Here is a 26395-nt window from a genome sequence, read left to right on the forward strand (position 1 = left end):
TTTTAATGAATGCACATTAGTATTAACACAATAAATAGCATGACGTTGAGACCAATACATTCTGCTGTGAAAAGTGCACTTGTTCTAACATTGGTGAAGGTAGGCCTCGATATCAAAATGGCTGCCTCTGCCTCTTCTCAGCAAGAAAGCCTCTGCCTCACCTGTGCGTAGAAGATTCATGCACAAGCAACTTTGAAAACACTATTTGAATGGTAATACTCCTGACCTCTACAGGACGATGTTTCCGTTTTTTTTAAAGCTCCCAAACACGATGTTCCATTGACAGTGAAGCTCCTCGAGGCCTCACCTCTTGGCACTATAGCGCTATTCTTCGTGAGAGCTTGTTAGTGTATACTAAGTGACAACATTTGTACCAACCATTGCGGTGGCTGACAGTCTCAAGGGATGGGAACCGCTTCATGTGAATCTCTGGGACAATATTGACAACGTGAGCTCAGAAGTGTATCACTAGCCCTCTAATGTGATTGGCTCAAACCGTGCGACTCTTGCACAACTGTAACAGCTGTATGACTTCCATTGTGCAAGGTCATATAAACATAGCCCCTTTTGGTGTGTTGGGGTCGTTCTTTCCCCTGACTTTATGGGGCGCCACCACCCTGATCTGACCTCTGCTTTACGACTGATTTATTCACTAATCCTGAACAATATCTGGTTCTGTTTGATTATTTCCTGAATTTTATTCCCAGCTTCATGCCATTTTTTGATATAGATCACTAATTGACAGACTTATAACCGGTCACTTTGCAGTCAGTGATGGCCCTAGCCCTAATAAACCTTCACAGTTTTATAACTCTATTTGTCACATTTCCATTGTAAAGCCCAATGTGCTTTACAGCTCATCTTATAATTTTGGTGACTAGATCTTCTTGATGAGCAACAACATTATTGGGGTATTAACACTGCCCCCGGTCTGTCAAAAGCGCTTTAAATTCACATAATAAAACAAGCATTGGCATAGCCAATAGGTCTCGCCTTTGCGACCTTATAAGTGTTTAGCCATGCAACAGTTGACGTTGTTGCACCAAGGATATTGTGCTGGATAATTAAATACTTATAAGGTCCCAAAGGCGAGACCTATTGGCTATGCCAATGCTTGTTTATTATTACTGTGGCCTGAAAGTCCCAGCATGCGCTGCTGGGGAAGTTCCCGGATTCCTTCCTATCTCTTTACATAGGTTAAATAATCACTAAAATGCAAACAAAAATACCTAACTAAAAAACAATGTAATTTGCAAAGCCAGTAGCTCTAACTTGCACTAATGCGAGACTGATTGCATTGCAAATGCTTGTTTTAATATTGCCTATAGAATTTCTTATTGTGATATCTCTTCACTTAGTTAGTCTATTCTAAAGCTACTTGATACTGGTGATTACTGAATACTTTCTTCAACCGTGCATGCAGACTGGCGACTACCTATTCTACTATTTATTTGAGCAGCTGGCCACAGTCTATTTCATTGCTAGGTGTTGGGACATTGTTACGTGTGGAATATATCACTTGTTCAGGGCGCTGTATCAGATACTCGCCAAATCAAATTTGGATTTTACAACTTGAATTAATGACCTTCGTTTTGATTCACTGAGCCTTGAAGAGGTCACAAAAATGTTGTTTCTAGCTAAAATGGATGAAACTAATACTGCAATAAGAATGTGCCACATCATTTGCATTGTTTGCTGTATAATTAAGAAAACCTTGTCACCTAAAAAGCTCCTTGATGCTATGTAATGTTATTAGCCCAGACAATGGTAAAGCTCTGCAGAGTGGCTTGGATGTTGTCTTTATTATCATGATGAAATATGCAATTCAAAACAAACTGAAATATTTCACAGTTCACTGTGAAATTTTTGAAACCGGTTTTAAATCCAGTGCATGTTGAGCAATAAAAGCACTGCAAAACAGTCAATTGATGGTATAGTTAGGTGTTTGAATTAACCGTGGGCGGAGAACTCCGCTCCGCCCGCGGAGCGTGCGGAGTTTTGCCTACTCGCGTTCAACGTGGAGAAGGGAAAACTCCATGCACTCCGCGGCAGAGCGGAGTTGGCTCGCCGGCCAGCCTCCACCCTCCATATTAAAATTGCATTACTACTACATTAAGAAGGAAAATAAAAAAGACTTACTTTCGCTGCAGCATCCCTGGGCTGCCTGTCCTCCTCTTGCTCATTTCTCAGAGTGATCTGCGCCTGTCCGTGTCTCCGCGCATGCGCATTTCTTGCAAGGAATGCGCGTTTGAACGCGCAGATCAACCTTCGACTCAAGGAAGAGGAGGCCGGCAGCCCGGGGACGCCGCAGTAAAGGGGAGTCTTTTTTATTTACTTCTTAATGTAGTATGAATTCATTTTTAATATGGCGGGTGGTGCAACAGAGTTCCACAGAGTTTATCCCCAACTCCGTGGACCTCCGCGCAGTGCTGCTCTGCCACCTCCGCCCATGCTTAGTTTGAATGGGACAGAGGCTTAAGTTAAAAAACTCAGAAACCTTGAAAATACAGCAGTTATGACCTCACATTCACATCACTCATGACATGTTAAATGACATTACTAATGACATCACTGTTTATATGTAAATAACATTGTTGAAATTACAAATGAGATCAAGCAAAGATTCTGACAGTGTTCCACAGGATTTGTGAATGAGGAGTAATACAACATCCTGGTCAAAGGCTGGACTCGTAGCTTGTTGGTAAGCTTTCAAAAGATGCAAAAGAAAAATGGATATTTCCGAAGTGAAACACTTCAGAATTATGTAATTGTTTTGTTTTTTTGTTTGTATTCCTCCAAAGGAAGTGTGCACTGGGTGTAGGGCACTAGAAGACAGCTAGTGGTTGGTCATCACTGAACAGACCTTTTGGTCAAACTCTTATGTGAATGACTGAAGGCTGAGCATGTAGGGGGTTAGGTGGTCATGAAGGAGTGAGAGCACGCCCTGTCTAAAGCACTGCTGGAGTTTGGCCACAAGCTTAGGGTTGAGGGCAAGGCCTGGCCTTACGGCAAGCCCTAATGTATGGTAAATACAGTCAGGTGTGACACCTGACTTTGCAGATAACCTCACTGTGAATGTCCAAAGTCTGTTTATGTTGACGTTCGGTCGCTTGGGGAGGGGTGGGTACAGGTAGACAAATGGCTGTGAGAACAAGCATTTGCAATGCAATAGGGCTCGCATTTCCGCGTGTTTAAGCTATTGGCATCATAAATGACAATGCCTTTTATTTAGGTTTTAAAAACAAAAACATAATTAAAAGGCATTGTCATTTACAATGTTAATAGCTCAAACTCGCATAAATGCAAGACCTATTGCATTGCAAATGCTGGTTTTCTTCAGTCATTATCAAAGAACAGAGATCTAGATACCTTTTACCCCTTTTAAGACGGGACAATTTTAATCAATGTTGTACTGCCTAATTTTTCATGAAAAAGCTCCATGACCCTTATGTCTGTCTCTGGGTTGCATCTTTTTGTGGGCCTGCTTGTGCAGGAGACGTCTTTAATAAAGGTAGAAATGTGTAAACCTTAGTCATTTACTCACTTGAGCTTTTTAATAGTAATGTGAAAAACAGCCACATGATTTAGATCTGACATAACACATATGTATAAGCCATGTTATTTTACAATGTTTTAAGGAACAGGATGATGCTACACCTTTTAACTTATTTTTATCTATTAATTCATTGTTAGCTGGGTGGACGAAGATTGCTGCACGACTGATTCATGCACTTACAGCATATAGTAGTAAAATTAAATCGTGAACTTCTGTGCAATGTATAAATTGAAGCCCACTGTGTTGGGGCTGGCACGGGTCCTTTTAATCACTAGCTTTTATACATTTTTAGAAAGAATGTTTATTTTTAAATATGTATACTTTTATGATCGATGTTCATCAACTAAATCGAATAAAGTTTATTTAAAAAATAAACTGATTACTCTACCCCGTATCTAAAAAGTACAGTCGGAAGCACAGCATTTCGTGGAGCCTCAATAGAGAAAGTGTCTTGAGATTTAAACAAAATAAAGTCCTCATCGTTTCCTTGACCAATTACATCCGGGAAAACTGATTCAGTAAGAGGTGCTGTGGGGAAGTCTGATTATAATTGTAATTTCTTTTCATTTTATTACAGAAGCCTTTTTAGTATTTATTGATCAGTAGAGGGTGGTCCACCTGAGCCAGAACTGCCAGAGGTGCTCGGGGGAAGACATAGTGTGTGTATTTGTTCTTGTGTGCGCTCATGTGAGCACTTGTGCTGCCACATAAACAAAACATGTCTGTCTGGGGATTCTTCCCACGCACCAGGTGTCATCTTTGTTAGTTTTTTAGGTCTCGCCTAGACGAAAGCAAAAGCTAAGCTTTTGCTGTCTAGGGCGAGACTACTTATGTAATCACTCACCCGCCATGCCACTTCAGTTCTTCGGTTTGTGGTATAAAGCACTCATAATTATAATCTAGTTATGCAATCTTGATATGTAGGGCAAGGTGGCCATCTCGCTGCATGTTATCACGAGTGCAGTTTGCTGGGCATTTTAACTACAGGCAGGCGCCCTGCGTGTGGGAGACGGGCTGGCGATGGTTTCGAGCGCTGCCTTAGACAGAGAGATGTCCGTGTCTGTCTTCAACCCTCGCCTCGTAAAGAAGTTTAGAGCAGCGGCTTGAGGATTGTCATGTCTGTTTTATATAGTGCTGTTTTTTGGTATGTAATTAACGGATTTCTGAGCACTCTTTAAGCACTTCAGAGGCAAACTGGTGACGGGAAATGAAAGTGGTTAAGATCGCACGAAAAAGTAACATTAGGAAGGTGGGATTGGAAATCAGTCCCCCACGCCGTTGCACAACTGGAAACTTCACCGCTTCTTCTCCCAGCCTGTGCCCAGAGGCTGTGAAGTCTGTGGCGGGCGCTGTACCCGTGGACGCTCGCACTTGGCTGGCACACTGCGCTCGTGGTGACCTTTCACTGCAGGCTGCATCACTGCACGGCTATGGCAGGCATGCCCATAGCTGCATCTCACCAGCACCCGCTGCTTGCTGCGGGCATTGCACCATTGCACCTATTATGAGTAGTTCGGGGCTAGCAGGCAAAGGCACTTCTCCAAACCCACTGCATGTGCCCATAGCGCCGAAAGTGCTGCTAGGCCCTGCGGACTACCGTCCCTCTAAACCAAAAAAAGTATTTCGCGTGGGCTATTTAATCCCGAGTGGACATTTCAGCGCCTGTTTAACTTGCTTATTTCAAGTAACTGTGCTTCTATGCGATGAGCTAATGGTCTGATTTTGTTACAAATAGCGCTCAACAGTCGATCCAGCTTTGTTTCTAAACACTCTCAATTGCTGCAGATGAAGCCCGTACATGAAAGCAAATTGGCCAGGAACACACCTTTTTGTATACAGGGAAAGCCCGGATTGGAAGTCGGGTTTGCTCGACTCCCCGCTGAAAACATTCTCCTATGTTTTACTGCTTTACAATTATTGTCCGGATAACATGAGCCATATTTTGTTAGGAACAACAGAAGTGCAATGGACACATTAATTTGTGAACCCACGAGCGAGTGGTCAGAGTATTATTCTCGCGATAGAGGGGGGTCGGGCCGCACACATAGTTTGGAGCGCACGTCCACCCCACTGTTAGTGAAGTGGGGGGGGGGTTCTTTGCACCCCTCCCCATCCAGCTAGCACCCCAGTAAAGCTTCTCAAACTTTGACACTCAGTCGATTCTTTCCGGAAAAAGTTTGTTGAACTCACAGGCGTCGTTCCATCTTCACCCTCGTGCAACTCCCCAACGCAGTGTGATATATAAGTGGATATCACGCTCCATAGCGCACACTGCAGCACTTCAGCGAATGTAGGCGCCTCAGGGAGATAACACAATGGATTCGATGCAGGAATTGGACACAATGAAGTATAAATTATTTTTAGCGGCACTCATTTCATCCTTGACAAAAGGATGAAAGGTGAGTTGGCTCTGACGGAGTTCAGACCTGGGAGCTGCATGCGCCCCCTCGGTGGCGGGTGCTCGTCAGAAGCAGCCCCCGGTCTCGGAGGGCACCTCGTGTGAATGGCACAGACCGTGCCACACTCCCCTGCCTCGTCCTGCCCCTGGACGGAGCGCTGTGCTCCCAGGGACTAGCGCTGTTGGCATAGACTTTCATGATTTGGTTGACCATACAAAAGTATGTTGCCTTTGTTTAGTGTTAGCAGTACGATAATGGAAAGAACTGTAGGTCCTGTGGTGACACCTTGAGATTACTAACTGTATAAGACTGCCCTTCCGCCCTTTTTATTGATGAGTTATCTGTCCTGAAAATATTTCTGCTGCCCCTTAATTGTGGTCCAGCTAGGGCACACCAGTAACCATGGCAAAAGAAGAACTGTAGAAAAATATATAGCTGTTAAAGTGCTGCTACATTTTGTGTGCAGCTATATTTGCTAATCTGTGCCTCAATATCCTGGAGGGTCTGACAAATGCAGTGTTTTTATGAGATTTTGGTTTTCATGTTTCGACTGCATAGTGTTTGCGAAATCTTTTGTACATTTTAAACTATTGGCACTGTAATTGGCAATGCCTATTATTTTTGTTTTTTAAAACATAAATAAAAGGCATTGTTAATTATAATGCCAATAGCTTAAACTCGTTAAACACCCGTAGCATCAGGCAGCGACGAAGAGGCTACTACGCAAATGTAACTGTTTTTATTATGCTAAAAATTTAATGCAACACATTGTCCTATACAATGCCAATAACTCAAACTTTAATGCTGCGAGACCTATTGCATTGCAAATGCTTGTTTTCTCTATGTCCCCCTTAATGCTGGACCCCTTCTGCACTAAATGAAGCAGGTTGTGTCTGGGGGGCTTGAGTTTGAGATCACAAGCATTTTGAGTCCAGTTAGTATTCGTATGGTAGGTCCCATTTTGTTTGTGGATATGTAAACAGGGACCCCATCTTGCCTGTGGGAACAAGCAGAGGAATGTGGAGAAAGCAAGAGCAGGCAGTGTTGGTGAGGCTCCTCTAAACTAACATCCATTCGTTTGTGGTCTCGTCGTGCTGAATGAAGTGAAGGACATGTTTTTTTTTTCTTAAGGTGTCTTGCCATCGTTTCACTGACAAGGAACTCTGTGCATCCTAATGGAAGTGACCTGTCAAAATGGCCCGGTTGTTAGGGTTACCGACCATCGTATGGATTCACCACGAGAGCAGATTGGTTATGCAGCACTTCTACATTCAGTATTCTTTGTCTGAGTCCGTGCATAAATGTCCTCTCCATGGTAATCAGTTGGGTGTTCACAAGCAGTGATTAGAAGCCATGGGAATTGTTCAGCTGAGAAATGGGCGGCGGAGGATGCTCACTTTCTGCGCCTTCTTTTTCTTTGTAAGACACATTATTTTCGGAGGCATGTAATACAGAAGTAATTTACAAGAGATATTTGAAACTAGCCAGTACAATCTGAATTGCCCCAGGTGCTGGTGTCTGCTGTGGTACACATTAGCACTGTTTATGTCTTGGCCTAGGTTGGCGTTATTGAATTCCGTGGCGCAAATGTCTTTTGGCGCTTTTTTGTGTGTATGAAACTGGTTTCTTATAAACCAGTGCATGTGCAGACAACTGGATAATTGCAGAGGCCTGCACGATGCCGAAAAGCAAGCCGTCAGCATTGGATGCGCTCATAGAAAGCAGTCAATCAATCAATCAATCAGTGACACTTATAGAGCGCGCTACATACCCGTAGGGTCTCAAGGCGCTGGGGAGGGGGGGGGGGGGGGGGGGGGAGGGGTGCCGCTACTGCTCGAACAGCCAGGTCTTCAGCTTCTTCCTGAAGGAGAGGTGGTCTTGGGTCAGGCGCAGGTCGGTCGGGAGGGAGTTCCAGGTCTTGGCGGCCAGGTGGGAGAAGGACCTTCCTCCTGTAGTCGCTCTTCGGATGCGGGGGACGGTGGCGAGGGCGTGGTTGGCTGAACGGAGGTGGCGTTTGGGAGCGTAGAAGTTGACTCGGCTGTTGAGGTAGCTCGGGCCTTGGTCGTGTAGGGCTTTGTGTGCGTGGGTGAGGAGGCGGAAGGTGATTCTTTTGTTGACGGGGAGCCAGTGAAGGTCTCTCAGATGTCCGGAGATGTGGCTGGTTCGTGGGATGTCGAGGATGAGTCTGGCTGAGGCGTTCTGGATCCGCTGGAGTCTCTTCTGGAGCTTGGCGGTGGTACCGGCGTAGAGGGCGTTGCCGTAGTCCAGTCGGCTGGTGACGAGGGCCTGGGTGACGGTCTTCCTGGTCTCGGTGGGGATCCACCAGAAGATCTTCCGTAGGATGTTGAAGCACGCCGAGGAGACGTTGTTGACTTGCCTGGTCATGGAGAGGGAGGAGTCCAGGATGAAGCCCAGGTTGCGTGCATGGTCTGTCGGTTTGGGTGCGGTGCCCAGGGCGGGAGGCCACCAGGAGTCATCCCAGGCGGAGGGTGAGGAGCCCAGGATGAGGACCTCCGTCTTGTCCGAGTTCAGTTTCAGGCGGCTGGTCGTCATCCACTCGGCTACATCTTTCATCCCTTCGTGCAGGTTGGCTCTGGCGGCGGCGGGGTCGTTGGTCAGGGAGAGGATCAGCTGGGTGTCGTCGGCGTAGGAGATTATGCTGAGGTTGTGTTTGCGTACGATGGCCGCGAGGGGGCTCATGTAGACGTTGAAGAGGGTGGGGCTCAGAGATGATCCTTGGGGGACTCCGCAGATGACTTCGGAGGCCTCTGACTCGTATGGTGGTAGGCGGACTCTCTGTGTTCTTCCGTCGAGGAAGGAGATGATCCATTCCAGCGCCTTGTCCTGGATTCCGATGTTGCTGAGGCGCTGTACTAGGGTGCGGTGGCAGACCGTGTCGAATGCCGCGGAGAGGTCTAGGAGGATGAGGGCCGCTGTTTCTCCATTGTCCATCAGGGCTCGGATGTCATCGGTGGCGGCGATGAGGGCGGTCTCGGTGCTGTGGTTGGCTCGGAAGCCGGACTGTGAGGGGTCAAGGGATCTGTTCGTCTCGAGGAAGGCGGCCATCTGCTTGTTGACGGTCTTCTCGATGACTTTGGCTGGAAACGGGAGGAGCGAGATGGGGCGGTTTTTCTTGAGGTCGGTGGGGTCCGCTGTTGGTTTCTTGAGTAGAGCGCTGAGTTCGGCGTGTTTCCAGCTCTCGGGGAAGATGGTGGTGTCGAAGGATGTGTTGATGATGTCTCGCAGGTGGGGTGCGATGACAGCGTCGGCCTTGTTGAAGACGTGGTGAGGGCAGGGGTCGGTCGGTGATCCGGAGTGGATGGAGTTCATCGTCCGGATGGTGTCTTCGGTACTGATCGGGGTCCAGGCGTGGAGGGTGGTGGTGGGGGGTGGTTGCTCGGTCATGGTGTGCGTTGGTTGGTTGTTGAAGCTGTTGTGTATGTCCGCGATCTTGTTGTGGAAGTATGATGCGAGGGAGTTGCAGAGGTCTTGCGATGGGGTGACGTCGTTGTTTCCTGCGCTGGGGTTGGAAAGCTCTTTCACGATGTTGAAGAGTTCCTTGCAGTTGTGTGCATTGTTGTCCAACCGGTCCTTGAATGCTGTTTTCTTGGCGGCGCGGATCAGCTGGTGGTGTTTCCGGGTGGCAAGTTTGAAGGAGGTCCTGTTGTCCGGTGTCGGGTCCCTTCTCCAGACTTTCTCGAGGGCTCGGCAGTTCTTCTTGGAGCTCTTGAGTTCGTCGGTGAACCATGGGGCCTTCTTGCTGCCGGGTCTGCTAGGCGGGGTCCTCAGTGGGGCGAGTTCGTCCCGCAGTTGCTGATCCACTTCGTGAGGTTGTCGGCGGCCTGGCTGGGGTTCGCTGAGCTGGCCGGAGGGTGCTGGCTCAGGGAGGTGGCGAGCTGGTCTGCTGTGATCTTGTTCCAGCTTCTGCGGGCGGCCTGTTGCTGGTGTTGGTGGGTCGTCGTTCTCTTGAAGGTGAAGTGGACGCAGCTGTGGTCCGTCCATTGAAGCTCTGTGGCGTGGCTGAAGTCGATGTCTGTGCTGGAGGAGAAGACTGCGTCGAGTGTGTGTCCGGCGAGGTGGGTGGGGGTGGACACCAGTTGCTTGAGTCCCAGGTTGGCGAGGTTGTCGAGCAGGGTGCTGGTGTTGCGGTCGTTGTTGTTCTCCAGATGGAAGTTGAGGTCTCCCAGGAGGATGTAGTCAGCGGAGGGGAGGGCATGCGGGCTGACGAAGTCGGCGATGTCCTCGCTGAATTGCGTGCGTGGTCCAGGGGGTCGGTAGATCAGGGTGCCTCTGAGGGTGGTGTTCGGGTTGGTGTGGATCTGGAAATGCAGGTGTTCGGCACTGGTCAGGGTGTGGTCGGTGCTGGTCGTGATGCGGATGGTGCTCCTGTGGATGATGGCGATGCCTCCTCCCATCTGGTTGGCGTTTCGGTCCCTCCGGACGATCTTGTAGCCCTCTGGGATAGCGATGGCGATGTCGGGTGCTGAAGAGGCGTTCATCCAGGTCTCCGTGAGGAAGGCGACGTCAGGGGCTGTGGCGTCTAGGAGGTTCCAGAGTTCGATGGCGTGTCTGTGGACGGAGCGGGTGTTGAGCAGGATGCACTTGAGGTGGGTGCTGCTGGTGTTCGACTTGGCGGGAGCTGGTGCGAGACTGGTCCGGATGCATGTGAACTTGCAGGCGTGGCAGCTGAAAGGTCCGTGGGTACGTCGTGGAGTGGCTTGATGGCAATCTGGGAGTCGGCCGGTGTTGAGAGCGGTGAGGGTGGCGGCGGAGTAAGTCAGGCGGGTCGGTCGGGGTCTTCGTGGGCCAGGGGTCCTGGCACTGGACGCGGACGGGCGCAGACGGGCTTACCTTTGGCGCGCCTTCGGCGCACAATCGGCGCGCCCGCTGCGCGTGACCGCTGCGCGTGACCGCTGCGCGTTCGCACGGTCGCCATATAAAGGCGAAGTGCGCGGGTGGGCGGAGCAGCTGGGAGGCGGGAGCGGGGAGGGAACAGAATGAAAAAAGGGGCGGGGCTTGCGGTGGTGGCGGGAAGCGGGGAGGGAAGACGGAGGTCGGCGAGGGTAGGCGGGCAAACAGGAAGGACACAAGCTGAGAAAAGAAAAATACAGAAAAAAACAGAGGCAAACGCTAACACGGGCAAGGAAACAAGATAACAATTTTAGCAAGCACAAATGTCGGACAAAACAAAGTCAAAACAATCGACAGCCGAGTCGGCCGGCAGCGAGGCAGGGAAGGCTGAGGGGCACACGCAGCAGCTGGCGGCCGTGCGGCGCAGGGGTGTCCCACAAGTGGGTCACACTCACCTGTGTCGCACGGTCGCCATATAAAGGCCAAGTGCGCGGGTGGGCGGAGCAGCTGGGAGGCGGGAGCGGGGAGGGAACAGAATGAAAAAGGGGCGGGGCTTGCGGTGGTGGCGGTAAGCGGGGAGGGAAGACGGAGGTCGGCGAGGGTAGGCGGGCAAACAGGGGGGACACAAGCTGAGAAAAGAAAAATACAGAAAAAAACAGAGGCAAACGCTAACACGGGCAAGGAAACAAGATAATTTTAGCAAGCACAAATGTCGGACAAAACAAAGTCAAAACAATCGACAGCCAAGTCGGCCGGCAGCGAGGCAGGCAGCGAGGCAGGGAAGGCTGAGGGGCACACGCAGCAGCTGGCGGCCGTGCGGCGCAGGGGTGTCCCACAAGTGGGTCACTACCGGGTCAATAACATGCGAAAGCACGGCGCGTTGCGTGTAACCTGACCCACCAGGAATGCAGACGACACCCTGTACGCAGCTGCTCGCTCCCGAGAGCAAAACGCTGTGGGATTGAATATTGGAAAGGCCCCCCGGCATGCACCCACCTTTGGCCATTTGCGTGCTTTCATTATTGAAAGACACACGCAAAGGCCAATCCAATGTGTGGGAGAAATCAGACCCACACTAAGAAGCCAGAGGAGCCACAAGAAGCCTCACAGAGCAGTGCATGCGCGCTGGCTCAGGCTCAACCTAAAAAGGAGGTGGAAAAGAGACTGCTTGAGGTCATGAAAGATGCTAACGACAGACAGAAATGGACTTAAAATGGAACTATAAACTTTCATTACAAAGTTGATGGAGTGTGTATCAGCTCTGCAGATCGCTGGTATTGATGGAATCTACATTTGCAATTGGGTATGGAATAAAAATGTTAGAAGAGCTTTTGCTAAAGTAACTTCTGACTCTCCCACTGCTTTACAGTGTAGACACGCAATGAACAGCCATCATTTCCTTTACACTCCAGACAAAAAAAAACAAATGGTTGCACAGAGTTACCGGTTACAGATGGTATCATCTTCATTTTCCCAGTCAGTCATCTTCCCTAGTCAATACCAAACCAGTTTTCCTTGAGTTCCATTTGCTCTCACCTTCCTGGTCCATCTTACAATCTACCTACATTCTTAGCACAAGGCTTTCACAGAACCTCTGGAGAAAGCTGGGCTTTCCTTTCTTCTTCACCCAGTCTCATTGGCTCTGATGAGGTGCTCTCATTCTTAGGAAAATATTTTATTGGCCTCCAATCCTGTACTGCAGAACAAGTTACTTACCTTTGGTAACGCACATTCTGGTAGAGACTAATCCAACTTTAGATTCTTCACCTTTTAAATATTCACCCAATCGTCAGAGCGGAACTGGAAAATCTTCAGTGTTACCCTGCGAGTCTTCAAGCTGTGCCAGCAGCTCCGCATCGACGTTGTTCCGTGCTGGAAGTGACGTGCGGGCCTATATAGGAGCCACCCATGTGAGATGACATCAGTAATTTTCTGAATTTTCCGGGCCCATAGACGCAGAGCCAGTATCCGATTGGTTGAGAACACTGAGCATAAATCCAACATGGTACCTGTTTAGAAGGAAAAGATCTCAGATCACAGAACGGGAATGATGAGGGCCTGTGAGGAATCTGCAGTTATATAAAGTCTCTGCCAGAAAGGTAAGTAACTTGTTCTTCTGTTAGACTACTACTAAATGCAGAATCCTCACCTTCTGATTACATACTAAAGCGGTACTTTTGGTGGGTCTGTGAACTGGCTCAAACAAAAAAGTTATGCAGGAGTGAACGAGCAAAATGTCCATCTCGATGGACCTGGCTGTTCAGATTTTACTACTTTGCGAACGAATGGAGTGACGCCAATTAGGCCACCTTGCAAATGTCCGGAACAGGCACTGTGTGTGCCAACGCAGTGGTAGAAGTCTTGGCTCTGGTAGAATGAGCCTGCGAGAGACTGTTTTTTGCCCTGCCAGCAAGTAGCAGATCTTAATGGAGTATGATCCAGCGAGGGATGGTCCTCTTCCACACTGTCTTGCCTTTCTTTCCCTCAGTGAATCCGATAAAGAGCGGATTGTCCACCTGGTGTTCTAAGTAAGAGCAATATAGAAGGTGGGAGCCTTTCTGAATCCAGACGTTGGAGTCTCTCCTCCTTCTTAAGAGGGATGAGGCACAGCAAAGAACCCCAAAAGAGTGATGTTCTAACAGGCATGAAGGGGAATCACAACCTTCAGAAGGAAGGAGGCTTGAGTCTTCTGAACCTGTTTTTGTAGGTAGAAATTAGTGTAAGACGGATTAACAGACAGGGCCTGTAACTCGCTGCGCTGATGTTATGACAAGACTGCCTTGAGGGTAAAGAGCCCGAGAGCACAGCCGTGTGAAGGTTCAAAGGGTGCACACATGAGGAATGTGAGGACTAAATCTAAATACCATTGGGGTATACCAAATTATACTCTTTGTCGAAATGCATTGCAAGTGATGATTTTACGGTCCAGCAACAGTAAAAAGACTGAAGGATCCAAAAAGTACTCTTTAAGTGACTTAAGCAAATCCTTGTGGGGTAGGGACAACACAAACAACAAAACCTCAGACAGACTGGCATGGAGAGGGCAATCCGTTTGGAAACATACAAAGCCACAAACATATCTCAATGGCAAGCATATACAGATTTGGTGGAGGGACGGCTGGCTGCCAAGATGACATCAGCAACTTCGGGAGGAAGATCGAAAAAACTCAATTGTCACTGCTCAATCTCCAAGCATGGAGGTGTAGGCTGATCAGGTTCAGATGCCCTTCTGTTGCAACAGAAGATCCTTCCGAATAGGCAACCTGAATGAAGGACAGGTGCTCATGCCATTTAGTTCAGGATACCATACTTTCTGTGCCAGGACAGCTAGGATCACTTGGTTGTGGTCGCTCCTGATCTTATTCATATTCGTGCGAGAGCGAGTGCGTGTGCGGCATCGCTGATCCCCCCCCCCCCCCCCCCCCCCCCCCCCCCCCACGCGAAAATCATCGTTGATCCACCCCGTGCGTGAAAGGCATCGCCTTTTTCTTCCCACCCACCCTGCGTAAACAAGGCATTGCTGATCTCCCCACCCCCCCGCCCCACGCACAAAAGGCATCGCTGATCCTCTTCTCCCGCCTGTGAAAGGCATCACTGATCTCACCAATAAACATCAGGGCTGTGCTGCGCACATGCAGGACATTGCTGTGCTGCAAACGTGCACAGCATCCCTGAGCTGCGCACATGCAGGGCATCACTAAGCTCCACACGTGCAGGGCATCACTAAGCTCCACACGTGCAGGGCATCACTAAGCTCCACACGTGCAGGGCATCACTGAGCTCCACACTTGCAGGGCATCACTGAGCTCCACACTTGCAGGGCATCACTGAGCTCCACACGTGCAGGGCATCACTGAGCTCCACACGTGCAGGGCATCACTGAGCTCCACACGTGCAGGGCATCCCTGAGCTCCACACAGGCAAGGCATCCCAGAGCTCCACACGTGAAGGGCATCTCTGCGCTCCACACATGCAGCTCATCGCAGAGCTCCACACAGGTAAGGCATCCCTGAGCTCCACACAGGCAAGGCATCCCTGAGCTCCACACAGGCAAGGCATCCACGAGCTCCACACAGGCAAGGCATCCCTGAGCTCCACACAGGCAAGGCATCCCTGAGCTCCACACAGGCAAGGCATCCCTGAGCTCCACACAGGCAAGGCATCCCTGAGCTCCACACAGGCAAGGCATCCCTGAGCTCCACACAGGCAAGGCATCCCTGAGCTCCACACAGGCAAGGCATCCCTGAGCTCCACACAGGCAAGGCATCCCTGAGCTCCACACAGGCAAGGCATCCCTGAGCTCCACACAGGCAAGGCATCCCTGAGCTCCACACAGGCAAGGCATCCCTGAGCTCCACACAGGCAAGGCATCCCTGAGCTCCACACAGGCAAGGCATCCCTGAGCTCCACACAGGCAAGGCATCCCTGAGCTCTACACAGGCAAGGCATCCCTGAGCTCTACACAGGCAAGGCATCCCTGAGCTCTACACAGGCAAGGCATCCCTGAGCTCTACACAGGCAAGGCATCCCTGAGCGCCACACAGGCAAGGCATCCCTGAGCGCCACACAGGCAAGGCATCCCTGAGCGCCACACAGGCAAGGCATCCCTGAGCTCCACACAGGCAAGGCATCCCAGAGCTCCACACAGGCAAGGCATCCCTGAGCTCCACACAGGCAAGGCATCCCTGAGCTCCACACAGGCAAGGCATCCCTGAGCTCCACACAGGCAGGCATCCCTGAGCTCCACACAGGCAAGGCATCCCTGAGCTCTACACAGGCAAGGCATCCCTGAGCTCTACACAGGCAAGGCATCCCTGAGCTCTACACAGGCAAGGCATCCCTGAGCTCTACACAGGCAAGGCATCCCTGAGCTCTACACAGGCAAGGCATCCCTGAGCGCCACACAGGCAAGGCATCCCTGAGCTCCACACAGGCAAGGCATCCCGTCGCACCACACAGGCAAGGCATCCCTGAGCTCCACACAGGCAAGGCATCTCTGAGCTACACACAGGCAAGGCATCTCTGAGCTCCACACATGCAAGTCATCCCTGAGCTCCACACAGACAAGGCATCTCTGAGCTGCACACCCAGAACCTAGTTTTCCTAGACACCCAGGACATAACCGTGCTTCAAACCCAGGACATAATTATGCTGCTCACTCAAAAGATCACAGACCTGCATACCACCGGCACAACTGCGCTGCACACCCAAGGTGATTCCCAGACTTCGTATCGGGAGTAGCACGGGCCGAGTACTGCCGGTTGTTTTTTGCCGCTCAAGTTGTATGGTGGCTTTCGGATACCGACCAGTCTGGCGTGTTCTGAACATTATCAGTTGGTCCTAGTAAAGGGACATATATTCCTGTGCAACTATTCTGTCCTGGAGATGGTCCTAAGGATCGGTTTGACCAACTAGGACCGAAACGTCGACGCACAACGCCTTTTCTGCTAAAAAACTGTAAATTCACCTGAATATAATTTGTGAATTTCATTGTGTTAATTCACCTGTATGTGGTTCCATTGTTTGTCCACATTATATGCGAAAGGTGTTCTTTGCACTACCATAATACCTCCTGTAATCATTTTGGTAGTATTTTTGTTGCCAGACTTTTATCTCCAAAAAAAAAAAAAAAGCTACTCATTCATTGAAAATTAAAACAATGTATATTTTTGATACAGTTGGAGTGTTGTTATTGAATCCCTATGGTCACTATAACTAAGTGTTTACGTTTGTGACACATATAACATTGAAATCATATTGAAATGATTCCTTCCTGGACATTTTGCTTTTGCACACCCAAGATATCACTGAGCTGTGCATCGAGGGCATCAGTGAGCTTCACATTCGGAGCAGGTCCATGTTCGAACTTACTTCAATGAGTTCAAAACCAAAGCATCAGTGAGCTACAAACCCAGAGCATATTGGCTCAGCGCAACCAGGGTATCAATGAGCTGCAGTGTGCTGCACGTCAAGAGTATCAGCAAGCGCACACCAAAAGCGTAAATGAGCTGCACTCACAGCACAGCACACAGCTGCACATGCAGGCCGTCACTCAGCTGCCACATGCAGGGCATCAATGCACTGCACAAATAGAGCATGATTTTGATGGACACCCAGGATAGAACTTTGCCATACGAATACTTGCACTGCTCATTATGGGCATTGCCTAGGATAACATCAGGTTGAAGAAGTATGGCATAAATGGGCTGAATACAAAGGGCATTAACAAATCCACGATAAGGGCATAAACGAGCAGCACGCATAGGGCTTCATTGACTAGCAAACTCAGGGCAATGCCAAGTTGCAATCCCAGAGCGTCAGTGACTTGCACACAAAATTATGCCTGGATTTCACACCCAGAGCAATACAGTGTGTAACTTTGATGCCCATGTTATATTTTCTCAAAGAACAACTGCGAAGCACACCCAAACTGCAACTGATCTACATCTCCAGGTCATAAACGAGAGACTAGCGCAGTACATTACAAGGCAGTGCAAGGAGCATACATGAGCAGCCCATCGGTAAAGGCCTCACCCTAGTATACACTGGCTCTATTTTGACATTTGAAGCCAGTAATCCTGATGACATTTTATGATGTGGCATGAGTAACCAACTAGCACACGAATTGTGATGAACACCATCTCCTGGCAGAACATTTAAGTCTGTAATGTTAAGCATTTTTTTTTACACAGAGTACGCTCAATAATTACCTGGACTTTAGTGCTTTTGTGCAGACCTTGTCTACGGTTGCGGCTTTGTCACAGAGCAGGGTCTCTGTGCACAAATACCCATAGACATGTATCATTTCCCCTTTTTTCTGATGGGTATTCAGTTGTGGCACAATATCTCAGGCATCATGTTCCCAGTGACAAACTGTGGATGCCCCCAGCTACCACCAACCATCCTCTGCGAGAGTTCGGAGCTTACTCACGTGTATTTTTTTCTTGAATGGGTGATTGATTGGTTGGTAGGTTTTGAAAAGCATGCAAATAGCCAAAAAGGGTGCCCTGGTGCTTTGCGGAAGTCAGTTATGGGAATTTTAGAAAACGCTAAAATAAGAAAGAACTCATAAGCCTATAAAAACAAGTGGGTATATTTTTTTTTACTTTTTCATACAAAGCTGAAATATTTGTTTCCTTCCATATAGAGGAAGGAAGGTCCTTCCAGATCTTAGATTCCAGCAAAAAAAAGGAGAGACCTCCAAATCTGGGCCTACATATCAGAGAAACAGAAAGAAAGTGTTCTGAAGAAGAACGCAAATACTGCAAAAGAGTTTTATCTTGAGTTTATGTTCGAGATAAATGGACCCTTATAATAAAAGACCCAATGATAGGAGCAATGGTCCTTACAGTAATTCATCTTTCTACTGTTAGCCTGCGGAGCGAAATCAATAAAAGACATGTAGACAAGGAAGGAGCAGATTGGAAAAGCAGACGCACTGCCACATTCTGCAATTCTTCAAGTTGACTGACAGGATAGCAAGAAAGTCCCAGGTAAAAGGAGTTCCCGATAAAATAACGGGCTGGACCGCCGTTTTCTAACAATCAAATGGAAAAATAAAAATAAAATTTTGTAGCTGAAACTAGTAAAAACAATGAGGCAACATCTTGAATTTGAGTTGAAAATGAGAAAGCCACACAAAGCAGACCCCAGGATGCTTACCACTGTTGCAAGGAGGCGTGCCCCTTAAGTCAGAAGACTACCATGTCCATCAACAACGATTTCACCATTTAGAATAAAATACATGGTGAACTTAACTACAGGGAGTTGCACATTTTCTTTTCCTTATTGTGATTAATGTATTGAGCACTATGAGCTGTCACATTGTTTAAACTAGTTCAGGAAATAAGTTGACAAATAGACCATAAAGGGAATTGATCTATTTCTCTTTCAAACCAGGTCTAGGACTAAAACTGTGCCAGGCTTGAAACTAGGGCAAAACAGGTTCTGGGTTGTTGTGTTCCGATACACGGAGGACCTGGCCTCGCAGTTCGGCCTTGACTGTTCCTACTGGAGCATGGTCAAGACAGATTTGCATAAAGCTGGGCCCAAACTAAGGTAGCATAGTGTGCAAAATAATGATGGATTGGGATGAGACCCGAGTGATTACCAGTGGCTGAGATTAATTCAAGCATTCCATCCATCACTGCTTTGTATAGTTCTTGGAGCACTGGCACACATTCTCATCCAAGTTCAAAGTGAATGCCTCTTTTCATACACAAGCTTACATAATAGCCAGTATGAACCTTGTACTGGGAATAAAGGAAATGACAAATTCGAGAGGTCTGATTTTTTTAAAAATAAAATCGCTTCTACACTTGGGTTGGTGTGTGTGTAAATGTGTGGTAATCTACGTTTATTCCGAATCTTTCTTTCCGCAGACTGAGTCCGCATACCATTACTCCGCAAGGTCTTTGACCCAGCATACCATCACTCCGTATTTTTTCACAATGCGTGTGCATTTACCACGGATGCCTTTACAACTAATTACTTTATAAAGGCATGTATGGTAAATGCACTTGCGTTGTGAAAAAAAAACAGAATTCATGAAGATGGAACCAGGAGGAGAGTGGAACCACGACGAGAGAGAGAGGTAAGGGGGTTTGGTTTACATTTTTAGGGGTGGGGGGGTCGTGCTGTGGTATTGATTTTGTAGTGTAGTGTAGTGTTGTGGTGGTTGTGTTGTGTAGGGTCGTGCTGGGGGTAGTGTTATAGGGTTTAATGTAGTGTTGTAGTGTTTGTTTAGTGTAGGGACATGCAGGGGTAGTGTTTTGTGGTTCAGGGTAGTGTTGTAGTGTTTGTGTAGGGTCATGCTGGGGGTAGTGTTTTAGGGTAATGTTGTAGTGTTTGGTCATGCTGGGGGTAGTGTTTTAGGGTAGTGTTGTAGTGTGTGTAGTGTAGGGTCATGCTGGGGTTAGTGTTTTAGGGTTTAGGGTAGTGTTGTAGTGTTTGCGTAGTGTAGGGTCATGCTGGGGGTAGTGTTTTAGGGTAGTGTTGTAGTGTCTGTGTAGTGTAGGGTCATGCTGGGGTTAGTGTTTTAGGGTTTAGGGTAGTGTTGTAGTGTTTGCGTAGTGTAGGGTCATGCTGGGGGTAGTGTTTTAGGGTAGTGTTGTAGTGTTTGTGTAGTGTAGGGTCATGCTGGGGGTAGTGTTTTAGGGTAATGTTGTAGTGTTTGGTCATGCTGGGGGTAGTGTTTTAGGGTAGTGTTATAGTGTTTGTGTAGTGTAGGGTCATGCTGGGGTTAGTGTTTTAGGGTTTAGAGTAGTGTTGTAGTGTAGGGTCATGCTGGGGGTAGTGTTTTAGGGTAGTGTTTGTGTAGTGTAGGGTAGTGATGTTGTGTTTGTGTAGTGTAGGGTCGTGCAGGGGTAGTGTATTAAGGTAGTGTTGTAGTGTTTGTGTAGGGTTATAAAAGTGGTTTATAGTAGTGTTGGGGGGTCGTGCTAGGTAGTGTAAATATAGGAAAAGGACTGTGTCTAGGGTGGATTGTGCAGGGGTACTACATCAGGGTGTAGGGTAGGGTACTCTCACTTACCTTTAAAACTTTTACAATGAGTATACCTTTAACATGCATGCCTTTGCGCTGTAGTGGCATGAGTGGTAAAGGCATAGTCGTTGTAAAAGTTTGCGTTGTTATAATTTGCGGGGTGATTGTATTTGCGGTGTAATAATTGCGGAGTGATGGTATGCGGGGTAAATGTTTGCGGAAAAACGTCACATATTCGAATGTGTGGATGCAGGTGTTATGTGAGTTTCTGCAGACCCTGGCGAGCAAGGGAGTCTCCTATTTCGCCTCAAGAATAGGAATATCTGTGACATATCGGAGTATCAGGGCCCCTTAACGCATTATACAGGGAACCCTGTAGTTCCATACTGACAGCGAGGAAGGAGCTAAATCCCTAATTTTGAGATGGATATTCAACAGGGCAGTTGGGCTCTTTAAGCTAGGTATACAGCAGGGGTGGTATAGCTAGCCGGATAAGGCTCAACTGCTCTTCCCCCACCTTTGCCTGAGGAAGTGGACACATTATTTTTGACTGAAAGGATCTCCTGCTCACTAAATACTTTTGATGATGCACGCCCGCGACCTGCTTTGGATGTCTTACTTGGTTAGTTTCATTCTACATTTCAAACGTGCGGTATTCTGGAAACTCAGACTTTGAACCTAGTGGAACAGGCCTAGGGTGCCCACCTATCTCAAGGTCGTTATAGACAGCATTCCCAGTTTGGAGTTTTGTGTGATAACCTAATCCACTATAGGTGTTGTAGTCTTGTTTCGGTTTCACGGAACCAATTAGACTCACATCTGAAAATAATGATTTGTAGATGGAAAGTTCAGGACTGGAGTCCGGTGGTCACCCTAGAAATACCAGCTCTCAAAGACTTTCCTATGGGAGGTGAATAGAAAGTAAGTCAAGGACGCAACAGTAGTAGCAAAAAATATTCTTTCACCAATGTTGTTGGCCATATTGGTACAGTTGTAATTTCCTCTCTCAAAAAGGCAATTCTGAAACCAGACCAAGAAATGAAAGAGAAGGTGCATCAATAAAGAAGAATTTGCCCAACGATCTGATTGACTGATTACTCTTACTCATTTTATGGAACATCTCTCCATAAAAGAAGATTTTCTGAAAACCCCGATTAGGTGACTAGCACCTCAATTGTATTTAAAAGTATTATACAAATATTATTCTACCTTTTTGCTTGTTGCTAGTGCCTTCTCCTCCCAGCCACCCCCATGCACTGCACCTGTTCTGCCTAGGGTAGGAGGTAAAGCCTGCCTTCTGTTGTCTAAAAATCAACAAGGAATTGACCATGTTGACTGAAGAACGTTCAAGGAGGCAGGCAAGTAATCATCAACATCCTCACTAACACATCCAGGGACACACCAACATCTACGTAATACACCTCAGAATCCCAAGCAACACATCCACTAAGAATAAAAGCTGTTCTCCTTGACCAACTTAACACACAACAATATATCAGGGAATTCATACACAACCTCTGCAACACTGAACATTATCTCCACCTACATGGCACCTCCCCAATGCCTGCATCCAACACAAATGGATTTGACCAAGCACTTCGCCATCTACTTCCCCATTAACCAATAATGTTCCTTTGAAGATTACCTTATCAACAAACTCAAACCAGATTAACTCAAACTAAATACTATGCAACCAATATCCAATAACTCATTCAAAGACTCTCTCAACAGAAGTCTGAAAGCCAACATCTATACTCTAATGACATCATGATCCATAAACCCAAAACCTTCAACATCAAATTAAACCAAAGAACTCGGGGCAGCAATCACTTCATCTTTAAACAAGGATATGAATGCTTGGAACTAAAAATACCTTTTTCCCGCATGAATAAAACATGGTTATGTCTGTACTATGAATCCATCATCACTGAAGACTCAAAGGAGACCAACTCTGCCTACAATCTATTCTGAATGTGCCCACATCTCAGTCGATACAGAAATGTCACACTATCATTAATTATTTTCAACAATAAACTGACAAGATCAGATAAAACCCAACAACACATCAATAACTGCAGTAACCGCCATACTATATCTCCCATATTCGTCGCACCCTATCCAAATGGCTCAGCTTTGAAACATTTCCAAATGGAGGTCTCTGAGCTTTTAAAGAAACTATCTATAAAGACATCCCCCTTTTACCATCCTAAAATAATTTAACAGAGAAGCACCTACATCAATCCTCAACAAAGTAAATGCCTCCTTCACACAATGTTGACACGTAAAATAGATCACCACCTCCCTACTGCTACACAAACACAAAACTGGTGTCAATAGAACAATCAACGTCTCATCACTTACCAACTAGTCATCAGAAAAAATAAGAGGAAAATAAATTACCCCACCCTAAGGGGAAAAAAAACATTAATTTCATCTTACCTGATTATATACATCAGGCATCAGCACATATAACTGACCCATGACAATACAAAATAAAACTCGCGTAGATTCACCATCAACTTTGACCTCCTCTTTAAAATGCATGTCACTAACTCAGATATCACAGTACCAAGCTATCACTCGAACATAGAATTTAAGCACCAATTCTCTCCTACTTAAACTGTGCAAAACCGCATTCTAATAAACTCCAGCCCCATTCAGTGCACAGCTAAGTGACCCAGAGAGACAGAATGCTTGAACTTTATTAGAAAATGCCTCTAAACGTTTTTAAAAATCAGACATGATGCCTACCTATACATAATAAACCTTCTCCTATTAATTGCCATGCAGTCAGAAGTCCATAATCTTGGTGTTATAATAACAAAAGTATTTATTGATAAAGACAACTAACGCAAGAGTACTCACTGCTCGCTTCGTCAGGTCCCAGTTGTGGATGATCCTAGATGGAATGACTGAGTCCTCATCCTGATGACATCTGTCACAGTAGTACAGACCAGAGAAGGCACACAGTTTACATTTCCCAAAGGAAAATCCAATCTGCTTGGGGCATGCTAAAAAACAAGACAAGACATACGTAAAACTCCAAGACGTTAGGGCGTGTGGAACATTACTAATAAAGACTAGCTGTTCCTATTATAGTAGAAAACCATTCTAGACATTGTTGCCATGCTTTAAGATTCACTGCTAAACAGCAAGCTTGGTGATGGGCTTTGCTACCACTGGAGAAATACGGAGTGTATCAAAAAGTCTTTTCAGACCATATTTGGATAGGGTTCAACAGAGAGCATAGGAAAAAAGAGCTGCACATTCCCTTATATCACCTCATTCTTGTAACCCTCTGACATCTAGGAAGCCCTAACAATGTCTGAATCATTGTATGATTAAACTGGAATACTACAACATTAAGAGATTTCATAAAGCGTATGCAAGTATATTACTCTATTATGTAACACTGTAACAAATAAGATGCAGGTACATTTAGAACAACGAACATCGTAAAATGTATATTGCTTAAGACAAACATTTTCATAAAATGGTTGCAATCTGACAATTTATTGGGAATAAGAGACCCATTTCCAATGACCTCCACAGAAAATTAAAAGCTGTGCACAAAATATGTTGTGACCAGAAAATTGACCAGCTTAAATGACAATAAAGGAGGAAGGAGAACTCTCTACCTGCACACTTGAAGTTCTGTGAATCCAGTCCTTTCTCTGTGGGGATTGTAGTCAGAAACTGAAGCAGGTTACGTTCTTTTTTAGACAATTTTAAAACTGACTGGGAGGTCTCATCCCTATCAAATCCATTTATCAAGGCACCATTTGTTGACTCGAAGTATGACTCTAACGCACATCGAATCATCTCTCGCCAAGACTTGGCTTCAGCAGCACTTTCTGCCTGCAGTTTTAAGGATGCCTTTGAGGTAAGGACGCGGAAAAAGGCCGGGCCTCCAAGGCTTGTGTCTGGAATTATATCCCGGATAGTTTCTATACCATAGCTACAGAAGAGCACCTTTTTGTCTTCTTCTACTGTGAAGCATTGTAAGGCCTCTAATGACAAAGCAAACACAAATCTGTGCCAGGCTGTCCCTTGTTTCATGTAAAGAATTGATTCCTTAAAAGAATCCTGCTCTGCAGCCAGATGTGAGGTCCAATCATAAACTACCTCCGGTGGCATCTTCAGGTCCAAAGTTGATTCATTACACTCCATGATTTCTGAACGGTCGGGACACTGTAAAATTTCCCATGGCTCTTCGTGCTGTGGACGACACTTGTGCAGAGCTTCTCGCAAACGATCCACCCAATCGTGGGCTTCATTGGGGCCAGCAGCACGGAGGTATAGTTTCTTATCAGAGAAGAGTAGCTCAAACCGCCCTTCACTGTGAACCTTTCCCACAGACTCACATCGCAGAAGAGAGCAGTTCTCAAAGCAGGTCCGGTCTTCTTCACTAATCAAAAGGCGTAACTCAAATGGAGACAATTCACAGAAGAACTCTCGCCATATCCCCATAGCTCCTCGCCGCTCCAAGCGTCCAAGCATCAGAAGTCCTCGAAATGGATTGCTCAGCCCTAAAATAAAATTCATGAAACCATCATTATTGCCATACAGGATAATCAGAAATCTCTTCTGTTAGCTTCTTTGCACCTAAACATCTGTACCACTTACTACTAGCAAAAACACAAACCTAAAATAATTCACTATTTAAAGTTACTGATAAAATTCACAGCAGTGTTTAGACGATCTCCGAGGACAATAGTACTTTTATTTCATTAACTTTGTGTTTTTGAGCTATGTGGTACTAGAAATGTTATACCTTCTTGGTGGTGCATTTTCCTTTGCTGTGACTAAAGACTCAAGATAAACCACATTACAAAGTGGTCAACCAGGATGTGTAGTCTTTTTTAAAGAGTTCTACAGTTAATTACTACATCAAAAAAAGGTTCTCAAATAACCAGTGAATGGTCGAATGAGATGGGTGGGAGAAGAATTTTCAGACAAAATCTATACTAATATAATAAAGAGAGCCCAAAACTTTGAGGCGGGTAATCTCAGGAACCACAGCACCAATCACAACACCAATCACAACACCCAATACAGCGTTGGAAAGGGCAGTTGCAGCAGAAGGACATAGGCTATGCAGACGCCCACCATATACATTTAAAAGGTAAAAGAACCGTGCAAGCTAAGTAGTCCCTTGTGGGCGTGTCTGCATTGTGCTGTGGGCGTTACAAACGCTGTGGGTGTGTGCTGGGGGCGTGGTCGTGTGCGGGGCGCGGGATTACGGGGGGAAAAAAGCGAGCGTTGTGCCCACTATTTCATTGTTTTTTCTTCCCAGGTTCTGTACATTCCTGCTACGGGTGTCCACCCTGCTGCGTTTAAATACCCCTGCACCCCATAATCACAATCCACCCTTACTCCTTAAAATACCCCAATACCCTTAAACACTAACCCATCCTAACCCTATAAATATACCCTGTACCCCAAAACCCAAACCTAACCCTACACCCTAAAAATACCCCTGTACCCCAAAACCCAAACCTAGCCCTGAACCCTATAAATACCCCTGTACCTCAAAACCCAAACCAAACCCCGAACCCTAAAAATACCCCTGTACCCCAAAACCCAAACCAACCCCTGAACCCTAAAAATACCCCTGTACCCCAAAACCCAAACCTAGCCCTGAACCCTAAAAATACCCCTGTACCCTAAAACCCAAACCTACCCCTGAACCCTAAAATACCCCTGTACCCCAAAACCCAAACCTACCTCTGAACCCTAAAAATACCCCTGTACCCCAAAACCCAAACCTGTCCCTGAACCATAAAAAAAGCCCTGTACCCCAAAATCCAAACCTAGCCCTGAACCCTAAAATACCCCTGTACCCCAAAACCCACACCTAGCCCTGAACCCTAAAAATACCTCTGTACCCCAAACCTAGCCCTGAACCCTTAAAATAACCCTGTACCCCAAAACCCAAACCTACCCCTGAACCCTAGAAATACCCCAAACCCAAACTTAGCCCTGAACCCTAAAAATACCCCTGTACCCCAAAACCCATACCTTTCCCTAAACCCTAAAACTACCCCTGTACCCCATAACCCAAAACTATATCTGAACCCTTAAATACTCAAAAACCCCAAAACA

The 26395-nt window shown here is 46.8% G+C and overlaps 1 protein-coding gene across 1 annotated transcript in view; it reads right to left on the minus strand.

Moving 5' to 3' along the window:
- The window catches only part of PLEKHM1 (pleckstrin homology and RUN domain containing M1), a 264142-nt gene that overhangs the window by 77516 nt on the left and 160231 nt on the right, over window positions 1-26395 (minus strand). Inside the window, exons 7-8 of the mRNA XM_086949810.1 lie at window positions 23929-24819; window positions 23156-23301 (exon numbers count right to left, since the gene is read on the minus strand). Of these exons, the coding sequence (XP_086805936.1) occupies window positions 23156-23301; window positions 23929-24819 (1037 nt within the window). The remainder of the gene's footprint in view (window positions 1-23155; window positions 23302-23928; window positions 24820-26395) is intronic.

This window comes from Lissotriton vulgaris, unplaced genomic scaffold, assembly GCF_964263255.1.
Source record: "Lissotriton vulgaris unplaced genomic scaffold, aLisVul1.2 SCAFFOLD_499, whole genome shotgun sequence".
Lineage (NCBI taxonomy): Eukaryota > Metazoa > Chordata > Amphibia > Caudata > Salamandridae > Lissotriton > Lissotriton vulgaris.